At 38.2% G+C, this 14,722-nt stretch overlaps 1 protein-coding gene across 4 annotated transcripts in view; it reads right to left on the bottom strand.

The window, feature by feature from the left end:
• ANK3 (ankyrin 3) overlaps nucleotides 1-14,722 on the bottom strand; it is a 972,780-nt gene that overhangs the window by 83,030 nt on the left and 875,028 nt on the right. For all 4 annotated transcript variants that reach the window (XM_033941649.1, XM_033941646.1, XM_033941647.1 and 1 more), the window contains 2 exons: nucleotides 11,438-11,569; nucleotides 4,435-4,575 (listed from right to left, as the gene is read on the bottom strand). In XM_033941649.1, coding sequence (XP_033797540.1) covers nucleotides 4,435-4,575; nucleotides 11,438-11,569 — 273 coding nt within the window. The remainder of the gene's footprint in view (nucleotides 1-4,434; nucleotides 4,576-11,437; nucleotides 11,570-14,722) is intronic.

Here is a 14,722-nt window from a genome sequence, read left to right as displayed (position 1 = left end):
AGTGTCTCAGCTGAGAGGAAAGTATAAAGGTGTCTGGTCTTGGTGAGGAAAGGAAGATGCAAGAAGGTTCAGAGAAGAGGAGAGACAGAAAGGAACTGCAACTAAGCAAAAGAATTTACAAAGATTATAAGACAAGCAACATTTTAAGAGAGGCATTTGTAAAGCTTATGGGAGAAACTTACTAAACTAGAAGAAAATAACCCATCTTGAACAAAAGAATTCATAATTTCAATTTTAATCATCTAAACACTGTGCTGTTTAAAATGATAAAATTAAAGATTTTAGGTTTATATCTTTTGCATCAAAAGTTAAAGGATCCAAATGAAGCTATGTATGAAATATTGTATAGGATGTACATCAAGCAATGATTCATGAGCATAGTCTAACTAGTTGATGACTTTTGGCAAGACCTGAAGCAGGCCTACAGGCCTAAAAATTCTTAGTAAGCTTATCGTTTTGCTTGTAAAAATGTTATAAAATATAGACCTTAATTGAAGCATTTTAAGGCATATAATTTAGTAAATTTAGTTAACTATAGCATTTTAATTAAATGACAAGATCTGCATCACAAAGGAAAAGCTTTTTTTTTTTTTTTTAAAGAATTAAGTACTGTATTTGTATACCTTAAATTCAGTGAGATTTCTGCAGTCATGGCTGCTGACTGAAGTTGCCTTAGATAAATTAATTTCACTTCACAATTAACAAAGAAAAGCACTTACTGAATGAGCATGGAGCAGTCCATAAAATGTGCATATAAAGAACAATTCTTGTAAGGCATGCTTAAATTTAGACACCATTTATGCACAAGTTACAGAAAAGGTGTACTTATGCGTATAATTAATATCACTATTTGGCACTTACGTGTTTAAAGTGCTAATCTATAAAATACGCACAAAAATTGCTTAGTGCGCAAGTGTGAAGGGGCATAAACATGGGCAGAAAATGAGTGGGTCACAGATGTGCCTCTGAAATATGTGTGCAACTTATAGAATTCTGTACATTATTTAGGGCTCCTTTTATCAAGCCAAGCTAGCGGTTTAACGTGCTAGCTAGCGGTAATACCGCACGCCAAACCTCCGGCCGTGCTAACCGCTAACGCCTCCCTTGAGCAGGCAGTAGTTTTTAGGCCAGCGCAGGGGTTAACACATGATGAAACGTCGCATGCGTTAACCCCGCTAGCGCAGCTTGATTAAAGGAGCCCTTAGCTGCCAACAGTTACACCTACAATGGAGTTTGAGTAATTATTGGCATTGGGAGCCTGACAATTGTTAGGATGAAATTTGGTAAGCCTAATAGGAGTATCATGGAAAGCCACCCTAAGGCGACCCGTTGGGTGAGGAATGCTGGCCTAACTCCTAGTAAGCCAAAGTGACTTTAAATAGAAATTAAGTGGGTAACGTTTCCTAAGCTTTTGTCACCTTACCCATTCTTTTTCATTTATTTTGGAATTGTATTTAATCCTATTTTTTTTAACCCCTTCCCTCTCAATTGCATTTCTATGTCATAATTGTTTTTAATGTCCTGTTTGTTGGATTTTTTATTTTTTCTGTTTTTAATCTTTGTAAATCGCATTGGATTTGGATATTGCGATCATATCAAATATTTTAAATAAACTTGAAACGTGACAGGACGTGACCAGAGGGACTGGAGGGACCAGAATCATCCACACGTCCACAGGTGCGAAGGAAAAAAGAGTGTACTTTATGTAGCTTAATTTTGTGGTTCCGCTGCCTATGACTGCTAGGATATGCCAATTGGTAGGATTCTACAATTGTTAGGATTTTTTAAAATAAAAAACGTCTTTGTAACGGTTCTCTCTTTTAACAGCCTTTATTTTTTATTTTCAGTCCTTTCCAGAATTAATATGGCCAAATTTCATCATATTCAGCGTAAAAAACAGAAGCTAATTTTTGATGATTATGCTTACAATCATGAAGCAGATTCAACTGATAAAACTTATTGGGCTTCTGAGAAGTGGAAGATATGTAAGGCTAGAGCTCACACTGATAGCAATGCGATAGATGGTTCAACGGTAATCATTAAAAGTGATTATTCTGATCCGCCTGATGCCACTCACACAGAAGTTTTAAAATCAGTTAATAATATTCAACAACAGGCTGAAAATACTCAAGAATCAATACAATTATAATTAATAATTCTTTGACTCAAGTTTCTTTAGCTTCATCGTTTAATTTGCCACACATTAATTGCTTGAAACAAATGATTCAGCAAACATTAAGGAGCAGCACCACCTCAGCTGAAGAATTTAATGGATCTTCAAATTCCTAATGACTAAGCAAACTAAGAAAAGGTCAGAATTTTTTACTTTTTGATTCAGGTGCTGGAAATAATTGGATTCTAATTTTTTTCAACACAGCAAAATATATGCTTACTGGAACAGTCTGAAAATTTATACGCCAATGGAACAAGTTTCTCCAGTGAATTTTTTTCAAATTTATATTTTGCATACTTTTTTGAGGGTCAATGTGTTCCATTTAGTTTATGCACTGCTACCAAATGTGTGAAGAAATTTACGTTTGATTTTTGAACGAAATCAAAAACTTTTGTCCTAATTTTCAGCAATTATCAGTTGTTTTCAATTTTGAAAAAGCAGCTATAAATGCTTTAAAATTTGTTTTTCCAAATATTGATGTCCATGAATGCTTATTTCATGTGTCAAAATGTTTTCCAAAAAGTACAAGCAGCTGGTCTTCAACAACAATTTGCAAATGATGCTGAATTTGCTTTTAAAATCTGAATGCTTCTTGCTTTATCTTTTGTTCCCATTGAAAGAGTCCTAGAAAATTTTGACTTGCTGATGATAAAGTTTCCTGCTGAAGCAGAAGCCATAATGGATTATTCTGAGGACATATATCTAGGCAGCATACGACAACATTGAACCAGGGAAGGAATTTTTGCATTGCGAGTTTGGAACAACTATGAACAATTTACCAAGATCAAATAATTCAGTTGAGGCATGGCATCGCTGCTTTCATTCCCTTGTTTGTAGTGATCACTCAACTATTTGGCGGCTGATTGCTACTATCAAAAACTTTACAATTTTGTCCTAACAATTGTTGCATCCTACCAATTGTCTTCTTATCAATTGTGGTAGGCCCGTTGGCATCTACCTTTAGGCCATGCTAGTATTCTAACATGACATCTTGGCGCCATGATGCCTTATTTGCTTATCCAAAAATTAAAGGGTGTAGATATAAGGCCTTCTTAGATAGGACCCTAGCATTTCAAGTTGGTAGGCAACAATCTTGATTAGGTAAATGTATTCAGCAAACTATGTTATCCTATTGCTGTTTTCGGAAATTAATTAAGACCACTTTGTTCGATAAGTTTATTACTTAATGAGAGTTTTATTATTGAAATTCTATTTTACAAATATTTGTATTTTATTTTTACTGTATTATTGTATTTCACCGATTTTCCAGCTCTTTTTAATGTAAACCGCCTAGAACTTTTGGTTATGGCGGTATAAAAGAATAAAGTTATTATTATTTATAGCCTTGATGCTCAGTGCATAGCATTGGGGTGCCTAAATCTTGGCACCAGTTTATTGAATTGTCACCTTGGTCTTTTAAGTACTCTGCTCATGACATTTACTATTTACAGTTCTTTCAGTATAATTGTTTAGTCAGGCATAAATTTTTAGCCTATGGTTTAAAAAAAAAAATTATACTATAATAAAGATATTCAAGCTGGTTGGAGACTGACTCCATATATCTCAATACTTGAAAGCTTATAAGTGGGGAAATTTGGTGACAATAAGATATAGACATCTTTAATTTCCCTATTGGAATACATTAAAGGGCAAAGAAATGTAATGAATCAATACTGCAATAAAAAAGTATAAATTTTAGTTTAAAAAGAGGGTGTGTCTATCCTAAATAGTGGTTCTGTCTCAGAAAGATATACTGTATTGCACAATTTTCTGCATTCTGTAAAATTGAGTCACATTAGTGCACCCTGGTTCTGGGGCTCACCGGGGAAACACAGGTCATGCCATTTTTAAATACAAATTAAAAATAAATTACCTATCTTATATTTTGTTACAATGAACACTATCGGCCTCTTTTACAAAGCCGCACTAGCGGATGCCCTGCGCTAACGGCCCCGAGATAGAGATTTAAAGGGCTTTGGGGCTGTTGCCGCGCGGCAGCTGCTAGCTCGGCTTTGTAAAAGAGGCAGTATAATTTGAAAACTGAAGTTATAGAATGTAAGTAATACATTGGATTCATTAACTAGATGGGTATTAGGAAAGCAATGTATACATTTGTATGAAATGAAATTTGTACCTTCCTATTCAATTAGAAGAGGTAAAAATATAACATCAGCTGACTATTACTTTAAAATAAGGAAATAGTGTTTTATTTCTATAAATTAAAAGAGAAATAAATATGAACACAGTGGCTGATTAATTACCATCAACAGAATCTTGAAAAATATTATCATCTGCAAAGCTTCTGGTGCCTGTAATATTTCCATAATCAAATATTGGTCCTTCCAACAGGGTCACAATATCCATCCGATTGATTTTGGTTAACACAGAGGTTAAGATGTCAGCTGAAACAGAAGGCAAGATATAATATTTCCTTATAAGTGAACAGATAACGTCTAGAGTGCTATTGTCATGCTGTTAACTTACAATTTTGTTATGTTGAACTGTATTTGCTGTACACCGCTTTGGGTGAATCTCAGCCATTTGTGTGCCTACATAATATACTGACATTTACATGAGTAAGTCTACATTTATGCATGTAAATGGCAGTTGCGTACTGAGCGCTATTCTATAATGTAGGTATGCAACTTGTTTTACATGTAACTGCAAGGGGGATGTATACATGGGGGAAGCATAGGTGGGGCATAGGAGAGTCTACAATTTACACACATAAGTTACAGAATATTGTAAGTTATACAAATAGCTTGCCACACTTAGGTTCACCCATTTGTGTCTGCCATTGACATAGCATAAGCGGGTATGCAAAAATGTAGGTATGCTGATGCTGATTTATGCTAGTATTCTATTATCTTGCTATCGTGCTTCCCCCGAAAATAAGACGGTGTTTTATATTCATTTGGGGCCTAAAAAAGGCACTAGGGCTTATTTTCAGATAGGGCTTATTTTTTTCATGTACATGATCATCTCTCCTTTCCTCTCCTTCACCCCAATTCTTCCTCTTTGCTTTCCCCCACATGGGCAACATCTTTCCTCCCCTCTCACCCATCCCCTTGTGCCTTCCCCTCTGCAGTATCTGTCTATCTCTACATCCCTCCCATCCCCCTGTGCAGCAGAACCCTTGCCCAGCTTCCATCCTTCTCTCCCTCCCATCCCTCGTACAGCAGAACCCTTGAGGACCTGCCGCTGCACCAGCTGCGCAGTCAAACCGCCGATGACCCTCCATCCACGCCAGCTGGTGCTAAAAACTGCTTTCACGGTTTTGTAAAAAAAAGGGGGGGGGACAAATGAAGGAAGCACAGGGGGTAGGGAATAAAAGGGATGGGGAGATGCTAGACTACAAATGTGGGAGAAGAGAAGATGTTTGGTTACATGAGTGGGGTAGAGAGAAAGAAAGAGAGGAGATGCTGGATTGTGGAAAGAAGGAGAGGAAAGAAGATATTGGGCTGCAAGACTTGAGGAGTGTATATGGAGCATTTGTGGGATGGTGGGCCTTGACAATTTTAGTATCTTGTCAGTGTGCCATAGGATGAAAAAGGTTCAAAATCACTGGCTTCGTATACTCTTTATTGTTAAACCCTGCAGCTCTTCATGCAGTACTATATCAAAAGCTTTAACAAAATCCATACCAGCTCTAGGTTTCTCTCTATCACATTTAAACCCCGATAAATCTAAATTCTTCCTAGCCACCCCCAATGACAAAATCAAAGAAACTACAATTCAACTGAAAGGAATGACCTTCCCACTCGAACCAACCTTAAAAATCCTGGGAGTCACGCTGGACAAAAATCTTTCTTTAGAAAATCACACCGACCTCGTCATCAGGAAAAGCTTCTCTGCACTTTGGAAACTTCGCACTATAAAAAAATACTTCAATGACACTTCCTTCCGCCTTCTTGTACAATCCTCCATCCTCAGCATTCTAGATTATTGCAACATCATATACCTTAACGCCACGAAGAAAACAACCAGAAGACTAAAAATAATCCAGAATACCGCCGTGCGCCTCATCTTTGGCCTAAAGAAATGGGAACATGTCACCCCATTCTACCACCAACTCCACTGGCTGCCTTTCGAGTCTAGAGTCCTTTACAAATTCGCATGCTTCTGTTACAGGGCGGTAAATGGTTCCTCACCAAGTTACATCAACCCTCACTTCAACCTCTACCGCACCAAGAAATCCCGTCGTATTCAGCTGTTCGCCTTCCCCTCACCCAAACTTTGTCACTTCAAAAGATTCCTTGATAGAACTTTCGCCTTCCAAGCTGCCAAGCTGAACCCATGGCTAGCACAAATGATACTAGAGGCCCCCACTTACCTCGGGTTCAGAAAATCACTTAAAACTTACCTATTCCGCAAACAAGACCCAAACTGTTCCCCCCCCGACAATATCTCCCCCCCTCCCCAATCTGGCCCCCTTATGAGGCCTTCCCCTTTTTTCCCCTCTTTCCGCATCCTCTGTCTAGTTCAAATAAAGCTGATAAATAATTGAAACTCTGTTATTCTGTAATTCTAATAACATATCTGTAATTCTGACAAATAATTGTAAATCTGCCTGTCTAAGCAGACCCTAATGTAACTCAATGTAAACCGCCTTGAACTCGCATGGGTATGGCGGTATATAAAAATAAACTATTATTATTATTATTATTTACTATGAACATTAAGAAAGCATTGTTAGTCTGAAAGGTTTCTGGGAACTATATTGTCATGGAGAAAATAGAAATCCTTGTGATATAGAAACGAAGACCACAAGGCCTTTTGGAACCCAAGTAAATTACACAGAGCTAGCTTAGTAGATTCTAATTTGTATTGGCACTGCCTCTCCGATTTAGGAGACTTCAAACACAAGTTTTTCTCCTGTCCCCTTGTCCAGAACTTTTGGACCTCTATTTGGAGTCTTATATGTATGTGTCTTCCTATTTCTTCAGTTCTAACATTTGACATACTCATTTTTAGATCTCTGTTCTTACCAGCCCTATTGACAGAAAAAACAGTTTGATATATTAATTTCATTATCTCTTCATATGATTTTGTCTAAGTTTGCTAACTTACTTAATACTACATTGTGGTGTGCCAATGTTATGTTGACTCATAAAACGAATATTTGGTGACTAATAATTCTCTCCTCAGATATAAAATTGAGATTTGGTCGCCTTTAGCTGATGGTTTCTCAGTTATGGTTGATTCCAACTGTGCTTGATATTTATATACGTTCCCCTACTTGTTATAATGTATGGCTTCTCTGCTATTCACCTGCTCTTCTTGTACAACTGTTTGATTTGATTTTGCTGCAAATGTGTTGTATCAAATTGCAAGACTGTACTTCAGGGTTACTTTGTTCTACTGGTTTTTGCGCATGTTAGAGGGCATGATTTTTATTGCTGGTTCATCAAGTTTATTAGTTTTTAATATACTAATCTAATCTAATCTAATCTAATCCTTAGGTTTGTATACCGCATCATCTCCACATTCGTAGAGCTCGACGCGGTTTACAGTAGGAGAAATAGGAAGGAACTACAACAGAGGGTTAGAGGTAGAAGTGTGAAGAAAATTTAGAGGACTTGGGATGCCAAGATATAAGAGTTTCCTTGATTCCTAAGTTGGAGGGAGACTTACATTTTTTGAGAAAAGCCAGATTTTCAGATGTTTGCGGAAAACTTGGAGAGAGTACATGCCTATCAAAGTTATCTAAGCGGTTTTACAATCAGGTACTCAAGCATTTCCCTATCTGTCCCGGTGGGCTCACAATCTATCTAACGTACCTGGGGCTATAGAGGATTGAGTGACTTGCCCAGGGTCACAAGGAGCAGCGCGGGGTTTGAACCACAACCCCAGGGTGCAGAGGCTGTAGCTCCAACCACCGCGCCACACTCCTCCACATGCCTCTACATGCCGGTTTTTCTTTGGTCATAAATGCATATATCATCATTTACATATACGATATTAGACCTGTATTTTCCTTTTGATGTTTGTATCATTTGTGGTAAATGAAAGAAAAAGAGTATACAGCCTATCCAGTCTGTCCATCTATGCCAACTACTCAGCTCTTAGAAACATGAAGGACAGTGCAATAACTATGTGAATGTAGAAACATGTGCCATACAGACCAAAGTGCCAAGATACTTATTTTTTTTTTTTTTAATAAGATCCCTTGGTATCTAAAACAATTGATTAGGCTTTATCAGCCATCTAGATCATTAAGATCACAGGGAAAGTTACAACTATCAACAGATGAATTAGTGAATGTACATTATACCAATATGAAAACATCTATAATATTAGTTGAAGGCGCTTTATTATGGAATAATCTAACAAGACAGCTTTGGTTGCTTTCTGATATTCAAAAATTTAAGAAACTATTGAAAACAACTTTGTTTGTGGAGGCATTCTCTTGATTGACATAGGATCTGGATTGAAGATGTTTCAGATATGTTTGTTTACTTATTTGTATGTTGGTTACATGATGATTATGTTTGTAGTTTTGTAAACCACTTAGGTCTAGGCGGGTTAGAAATGTTTTAAATAAATAAAAATAGTGTTTAAGCCCATTAGTGGATGTGTAAAGGAGGCGTACATGCGAGTGGAGCATGGGCATGTCTTTATCTTACATGCCTAATTTATAGAATACTATACATTGTGGGGCAAATTCTAGAAAGTACGCCTAAGATTAAACACCTACATCAGCACGCCTAGCTGATGTTGGCACATAACAATTGGTTAACAGGCTTAACTGGCACGTAATACCATATAATTGCCGTTAATTGGGATTAATTGAAAGTTAGGTGCCTAACTCAAAAAATGTGATTCTATAAAAAGCAGGCACCTAGTCCAAAGCCTCTACCTAAAAATGTGGGTGTTTAGGGGTGGATTGTGGGTGTGCTTTTGAGTTAGGTACCTATTTTTGAACTAGGTACCATTAGGTACCATTGTGCGCCTAAATTAGGCCAAGAAAACCCTAGCATAAATATGGTGTGCCTAAAGTTAAGGTGCCTAACAATGCTTAGGTGGCGCTAAGCGTGATTATATATACTGCTCCAAACTTCTATAGAATCACTCTTAGTACTGCACTAGTCTGCGCTGATTTTTTAGGCAACCTATATAGAATATGGGTCTATGTATAGATCATGAAACACTTAGGTGCGAACATTGGCACCTGCCAATGAGTTGGCTTAAGTGTTCATAGCTAACATCAATGCTGACCTATGATACTATTCTAACATATTGGCACATAGGTGTTGCTATGCAATTGGTGCTCAGCATCTGCGCGCCTGCCTTCAGGTGCCCATTTAAAGAATTGCCCCCATAGGTTATGATGCTCTTTAACTGACCATAAAACAAGATTTTGCAGTACCTGTGCTTTGTAGACTATAGAGTTTTCAGCAGATGGCATCACATCTCAGCTTATGTATTGCAATATCTGTTTTCTTGGTCTAATAAACAGTATCACAACCTACCAACATTCAAACCAATGATCTTCCACCTTGCTATATATCCATTATTTTACCACAAATCAACATTTGGCTAAGTCAGGAACACAAGAGGGTGGTGATATTGCACCCAAAATACAAGATAGAACAATAGTCTCTGGATGCGACAGAAACTACTGTAATTTTAAAAAAAATGATTCGAACTATCAAAACATCTGTATGAAATGTTACATAAACTGTGAATTACTCACAAGGGTAATGACCTATATTGGACCCTTACTTTATGCTTATGTTTTATCCCGCATGGACTACTTCAATGCATTATTATAGGTTGCACATCACTGGGATGGAATAGTTTCCTCAGAGCTATTTCTGCTATTTATCATTTCTATAGCACTGCTAGATATATGCAGTGCTGTACATTAGAACATTCAAGACACGGTCACTGCTCAGAAGAGCATACAATCTACTTGACAGACATGGCAAGTAGGGGGTTGGGGAGTTCATCACACATGAATGCCTTAGGCAGGGGTGACAAAGTCCCTCCTCGAGGGCTGCAATCCAGTCGGGTTTTCAGGATTTCCCCAATGAATATGCATGAGATCTATTTGCATGCACTGCTTTCATTGTATGCTAATAGATTTCATGCATATTCATTGGGGAAATCCTGAAAACCCGACTGGATTGCGGCCCTTGAGGAGGGACTTTGACACCCCTCCCTTACAGCAAGTGGGGGTTAGGACAAGTAGGGTTTGGGGAGTTCATCAGAAATGAATGTCTAACAGCGAGTGGGGGTTAGGAGTTAAAAGCAACCTCGAACTGGGTCTTGAGCATGGTTTCGAAAACATCCAGGGATGGAGCCTGACAGTGATTCAGGGAGTCTGTTCCAAGCACTGGATCTGTTTATGCCATCCATGCCGCTTCTCTTGCAGCAACCCTTGCCCCCCTCCCCCCCCAGTCTGGAGGACCTCCATGACATCATCGTGTCGACATCAACGCATTTCCAGATGCCCTCCAGCCGCGGCCCTGAGTCTAGTCTACAGTTGCTCTGGAGAGTTTGCGAGACGCTGGTCTATCACCTTAGGTTGGAACTTAGAGTATGTTGAGGGTCATTTTTGTCATCTTTAATGCGCGGCTGTTAAAAACAGTTACTGTGTGAGCTCTTAGCTGCCATCCATTTTGTATGCAGTAAGGGCCAAATTTTTATGCCTCATACCATAAATACTGAAGTAACACTTTATTAAGAATGTGCCTTAAAAATGACACCTGCTTTGTATCTACTGAGGTGCTTTATGACACCTAACGCCACTGTAGGCATGGCTATAGCTGGAAATGGCATTAGGCATTGTAAAGCAGCCCCTTAGGCACATTTGATGTGAAAGGTAGGTGATGGAAATGTAGGCCTTGAAAACCCTGGCCTACATTTCCGGCGCCTACCTTTTCTGAAGTTGCGGTTCTATAAATGGCGCCATCACATGATTGCAATGGGAGCGGACATCCTAGATTAAAATAAACAAGGCTTTGGCTCTTGTGGATTGCTCATTGTCCATTCCCATTGCTTTCTCTGCTGTTTGTTGTTTGTGAGATTGTGTCCTGTTGGACCGTTCTTGTGGTGCCATCACACGATTGACATTCCATCAGCGGCCTTTTTTAAGGCGGCCGGTGATAATGGCGCCATTTATAAAATCCAGGCCTTTGTGCATTCACTTTGCTTTCTCTTTTAATGTCTCCAAAAACAGGTTTGAAACCATGAGACCCAACTGTGACCTGATGTATTCTTCTGAAACGAGTAAAATAATTGATTTATTCCATAACTTACTAGTGGCATTTTTTCCATCTCTGCAAACCCATTTTTTCAATAACATGAAGCTCTGGGCAGTTAGAGAGTTTGGGTTTTCTACACGAATATGATTAATTTCATCCACAGAAAAATTCAGTTCTCTTGCCAGTTCTGTAAAATAATAGAAATGAAGAATGATTATGCACCTTAACATAGTTATCACTACAAAGCTAATGTCCAAACTAGCAGGATTATATAACTATGGTTAAAGATTATTTTACAAATTCTCATCTGAAAGTGGCCAATCCTTATTAACTATTATGTAACTGTAACACAATTAGTTTTACAGTATGGTTCAAGTCTTGCTTTTGTAAAATACTCTGCCATTTTAAATTCTTATTTTTAATATAAAGAGAGTTCATGGGCTAACCTGACAATGTTGGGTACTACCACACAAAAGCCCTAAATTTAAGCTTCAGACCAGGCTTCTTCAAACCGCATTGTTGCAGAAAGAGGGCAATTTTATAAAGGACTTTTCACGTGTATATGCCACAATCAAAATCCTTAATAAGAGAGTCCACAATTGAAGGTCCAAAACAAAATCTCTCATATTGTTTGACTTGCAAAAATGTATTTTACTTATAACAATTTGAAATTTATTTATTTATTTCGTTTTCTATCCTGTTGCCCCAAAGAGCTCAGAACGGGTTACAGGTTGAACATACATAAAAGACAGTTAACAGGTTATGATTTGCCATAATTACAGTACAGTTTATGATATATGTTTTTATCCTAACTTGTTATATACTAGGGTCTAATACCAATATATTTAATAAACAGTTTATAGGTTACAGTTTGTCACAGTTATCCTTACAGTGCAAGGTTTACAATACAATATATTATTCTAGCTTAACAGCAATATACATAATATACAATTTACAGGTTAAATTTCCATAGTTATCATGGAAGAGTTTCAAGTCAAGTTTTTACCCTAATGTGACACATACTGGGGGTCTAGTACTCATATACATTTCTTTGTAATCCTTAGGTCATGGTCAGTGGAATTAGGTGAAGAGGTATGTTTTAATTCCTTTCCTAAAGTTGAGGAGACATTCAAGGGATCTGATCTGTGGGGGCAGTCAATTCTAGTGGCTCGGTACGAAGTGGCACATCATTTGGCAGTTTCCAGTTGTAAGGCAAGGCCAGGGGGAGTTTCAAAATGAATTTCATACTGTGAGCGGAGGGACCTGTTTGGCACCTATAGAGGAAGCCATATAGTGCAAGGATCTGAACACTAGTATCAGGCTCCTGAAGACACAGTGTTTGGCTAAGGGTAGCCAGTTAGAGACTGGGAGACAGTCATGGGCACGGAGATTTTTTAGAAGTTTGATTACCGCGTTTTGTACACATTGGAGACGATGTACGTTTTTCGCTGTTAGACTGTTGAATAGCGCATTGCAGTAATCCATGTGGGAGAGTACTAAGGCATAGAGTAGTTGGGTGAAGTCAGATTCTGAGAAGTAGATCCTTATTTTTCGGAGTTCTTGTAGCTAGAATGATGAGGATACCACCTGAGAGATATGATTAGAAAGCGACAGGTTGCCATCAAGTAGTATTCTTAAGCTGCACACTTAGTCTTTCGTAGTTATGGTAGTCAAGTCCCAGCACAGCTAAGGACAAGGACAGTCATAGCATTCTTTGTGGATCCAAAGGAGTTCCATCTTGGAGGCGTTTAATTGCAATTTGTTGACAGACATTCAGTTTCTGATTTCCGAGAGGCAGTTTAGGAGTTTCATGATCTGAGTGTCATGGTTTCTCCTTGTGTATGTCATCTGCAAAGGAGTCAATCTGTATTTGGTATTTGCGGGCTATGTCTAGGACAGGACTGATGTAGAGATTGAATAATAGGGGGGATAAGCAGAGCCCCCTGCGAAACACCATATTTGATCAGTCTTGGTTTCAAAGGCTCATCGTTGAGTTGAACACATTGGGATCTGTTTTTCAGGAAAGAGGGGAACCATCTTAATGCATCACTTTCTTCATATCCTAAGCGAATAAGAGTGGATCTCAGAATCATACAAAACCAATGCTGATATTGTTGCCGAACTGTCACTTTGTGTTATGCACTTTAGTCTTATTAACCCCCTTTTACGAAGCTGCATTAACCCCCTTTTACCAAGCTGCATTAACCCCCTTTTACGAAGCTGCATTAGAAATTTTTATCACCGGCCGCGGCGGTATTAGCTGTTGGAGCTAATTCAAGACCATACATTATGTACAAATAAAAATAGAAAGTTTAACCTATCATTTGACTTCAGTTGATTCATCTGCCAATATCACCCCCCCCCCCTAGTCACATGAAAAGAGAGTGAAAAAATGTGTTTTAAGTAATACTTTGAAACGGGGAAAAGATTGTTTTGCTCGTATATGTTAGGGAGTGAGTTCCAGAGAGAGGAAGCTAAAAAACCAGAAAGCTATATGTCTAGTTAATTCAATACGTGCCTGATGTGAGTTGGGAAGTATCAGTCAATTAGAATCTAATAAAAGGAGGACATGCGATGGACTATAAGGAATAGAATATTATTGGCCAATTTACAGCTTATTCAGTGTTGAAACCTGTATGGCAACAATATCAGCATTGGCTTTCTATGATTCTGAGATGCACACTTATTCACATATGATATGAAGAGAGGGATATGATATACATTTCAAACTGTTTTGAGTGAAATATATTGCGAGTACCAGTCGTTTTGAGAGATTTTGTTTTGGTCTTATAAAATTAAGCCCTATGTACAAATGCCAAATGCATTTGTACATGACTCAGGTGTAGGTGTGTTTCGGGTAGGAGTTTTAGCAGATTGTGGTTGTAGTCACTAATCTCCGGATTCTATACAAAGGCCCTTATTCTATAAAGGGCGCCTAAGTCCTTTCTAACGCTGAACGGGACTTATGCGTCTGAACTAAGTGGTTAATGATTGGCACATGGACATCCAAAGGATGTGTATGTCACTTTGTAGGCGCGTCTACAATTTCATGGACGCCCATTGGGAAAACTCATGCCTAACGGAACAAGCGTGGGCGTGGAATGGATGTGGCTTGGACGAGGCTTCAATATGGACATCCTTCGATTCATTTACATAACGCTGAGTGACTTAGAGCATCCATCTTATGTCTACAATGTAGGCAAATGAAAACCAGGTCTACTTTTGAACATAGTTTGGGCTTCAGATAGTTTGGACGTCCTTAATGCGATCTGCTAAATAGCTCTCTGGATTTTTATTTTTGCTTTATTAAGCTCAAAATGCATTTAATAAGGCACCACAT

This window comes from Geotrypetes seraphini, chromosome 4, assembly GCF_902459505.1.
Source record: "Geotrypetes seraphini chromosome 4, aGeoSer1.1, whole genome shotgun sequence".
Taxonomy (NCBI): domain Eukaryota; kingdom Metazoa; phylum Chordata; class Amphibia; order Gymnophiona; family Dermophiidae; genus Geotrypetes; species Geotrypetes seraphini.
Note: the sequence above shows the minus strand (reverse complement) of the source record. Positions and strands in the feature narration are given on the sequence as shown.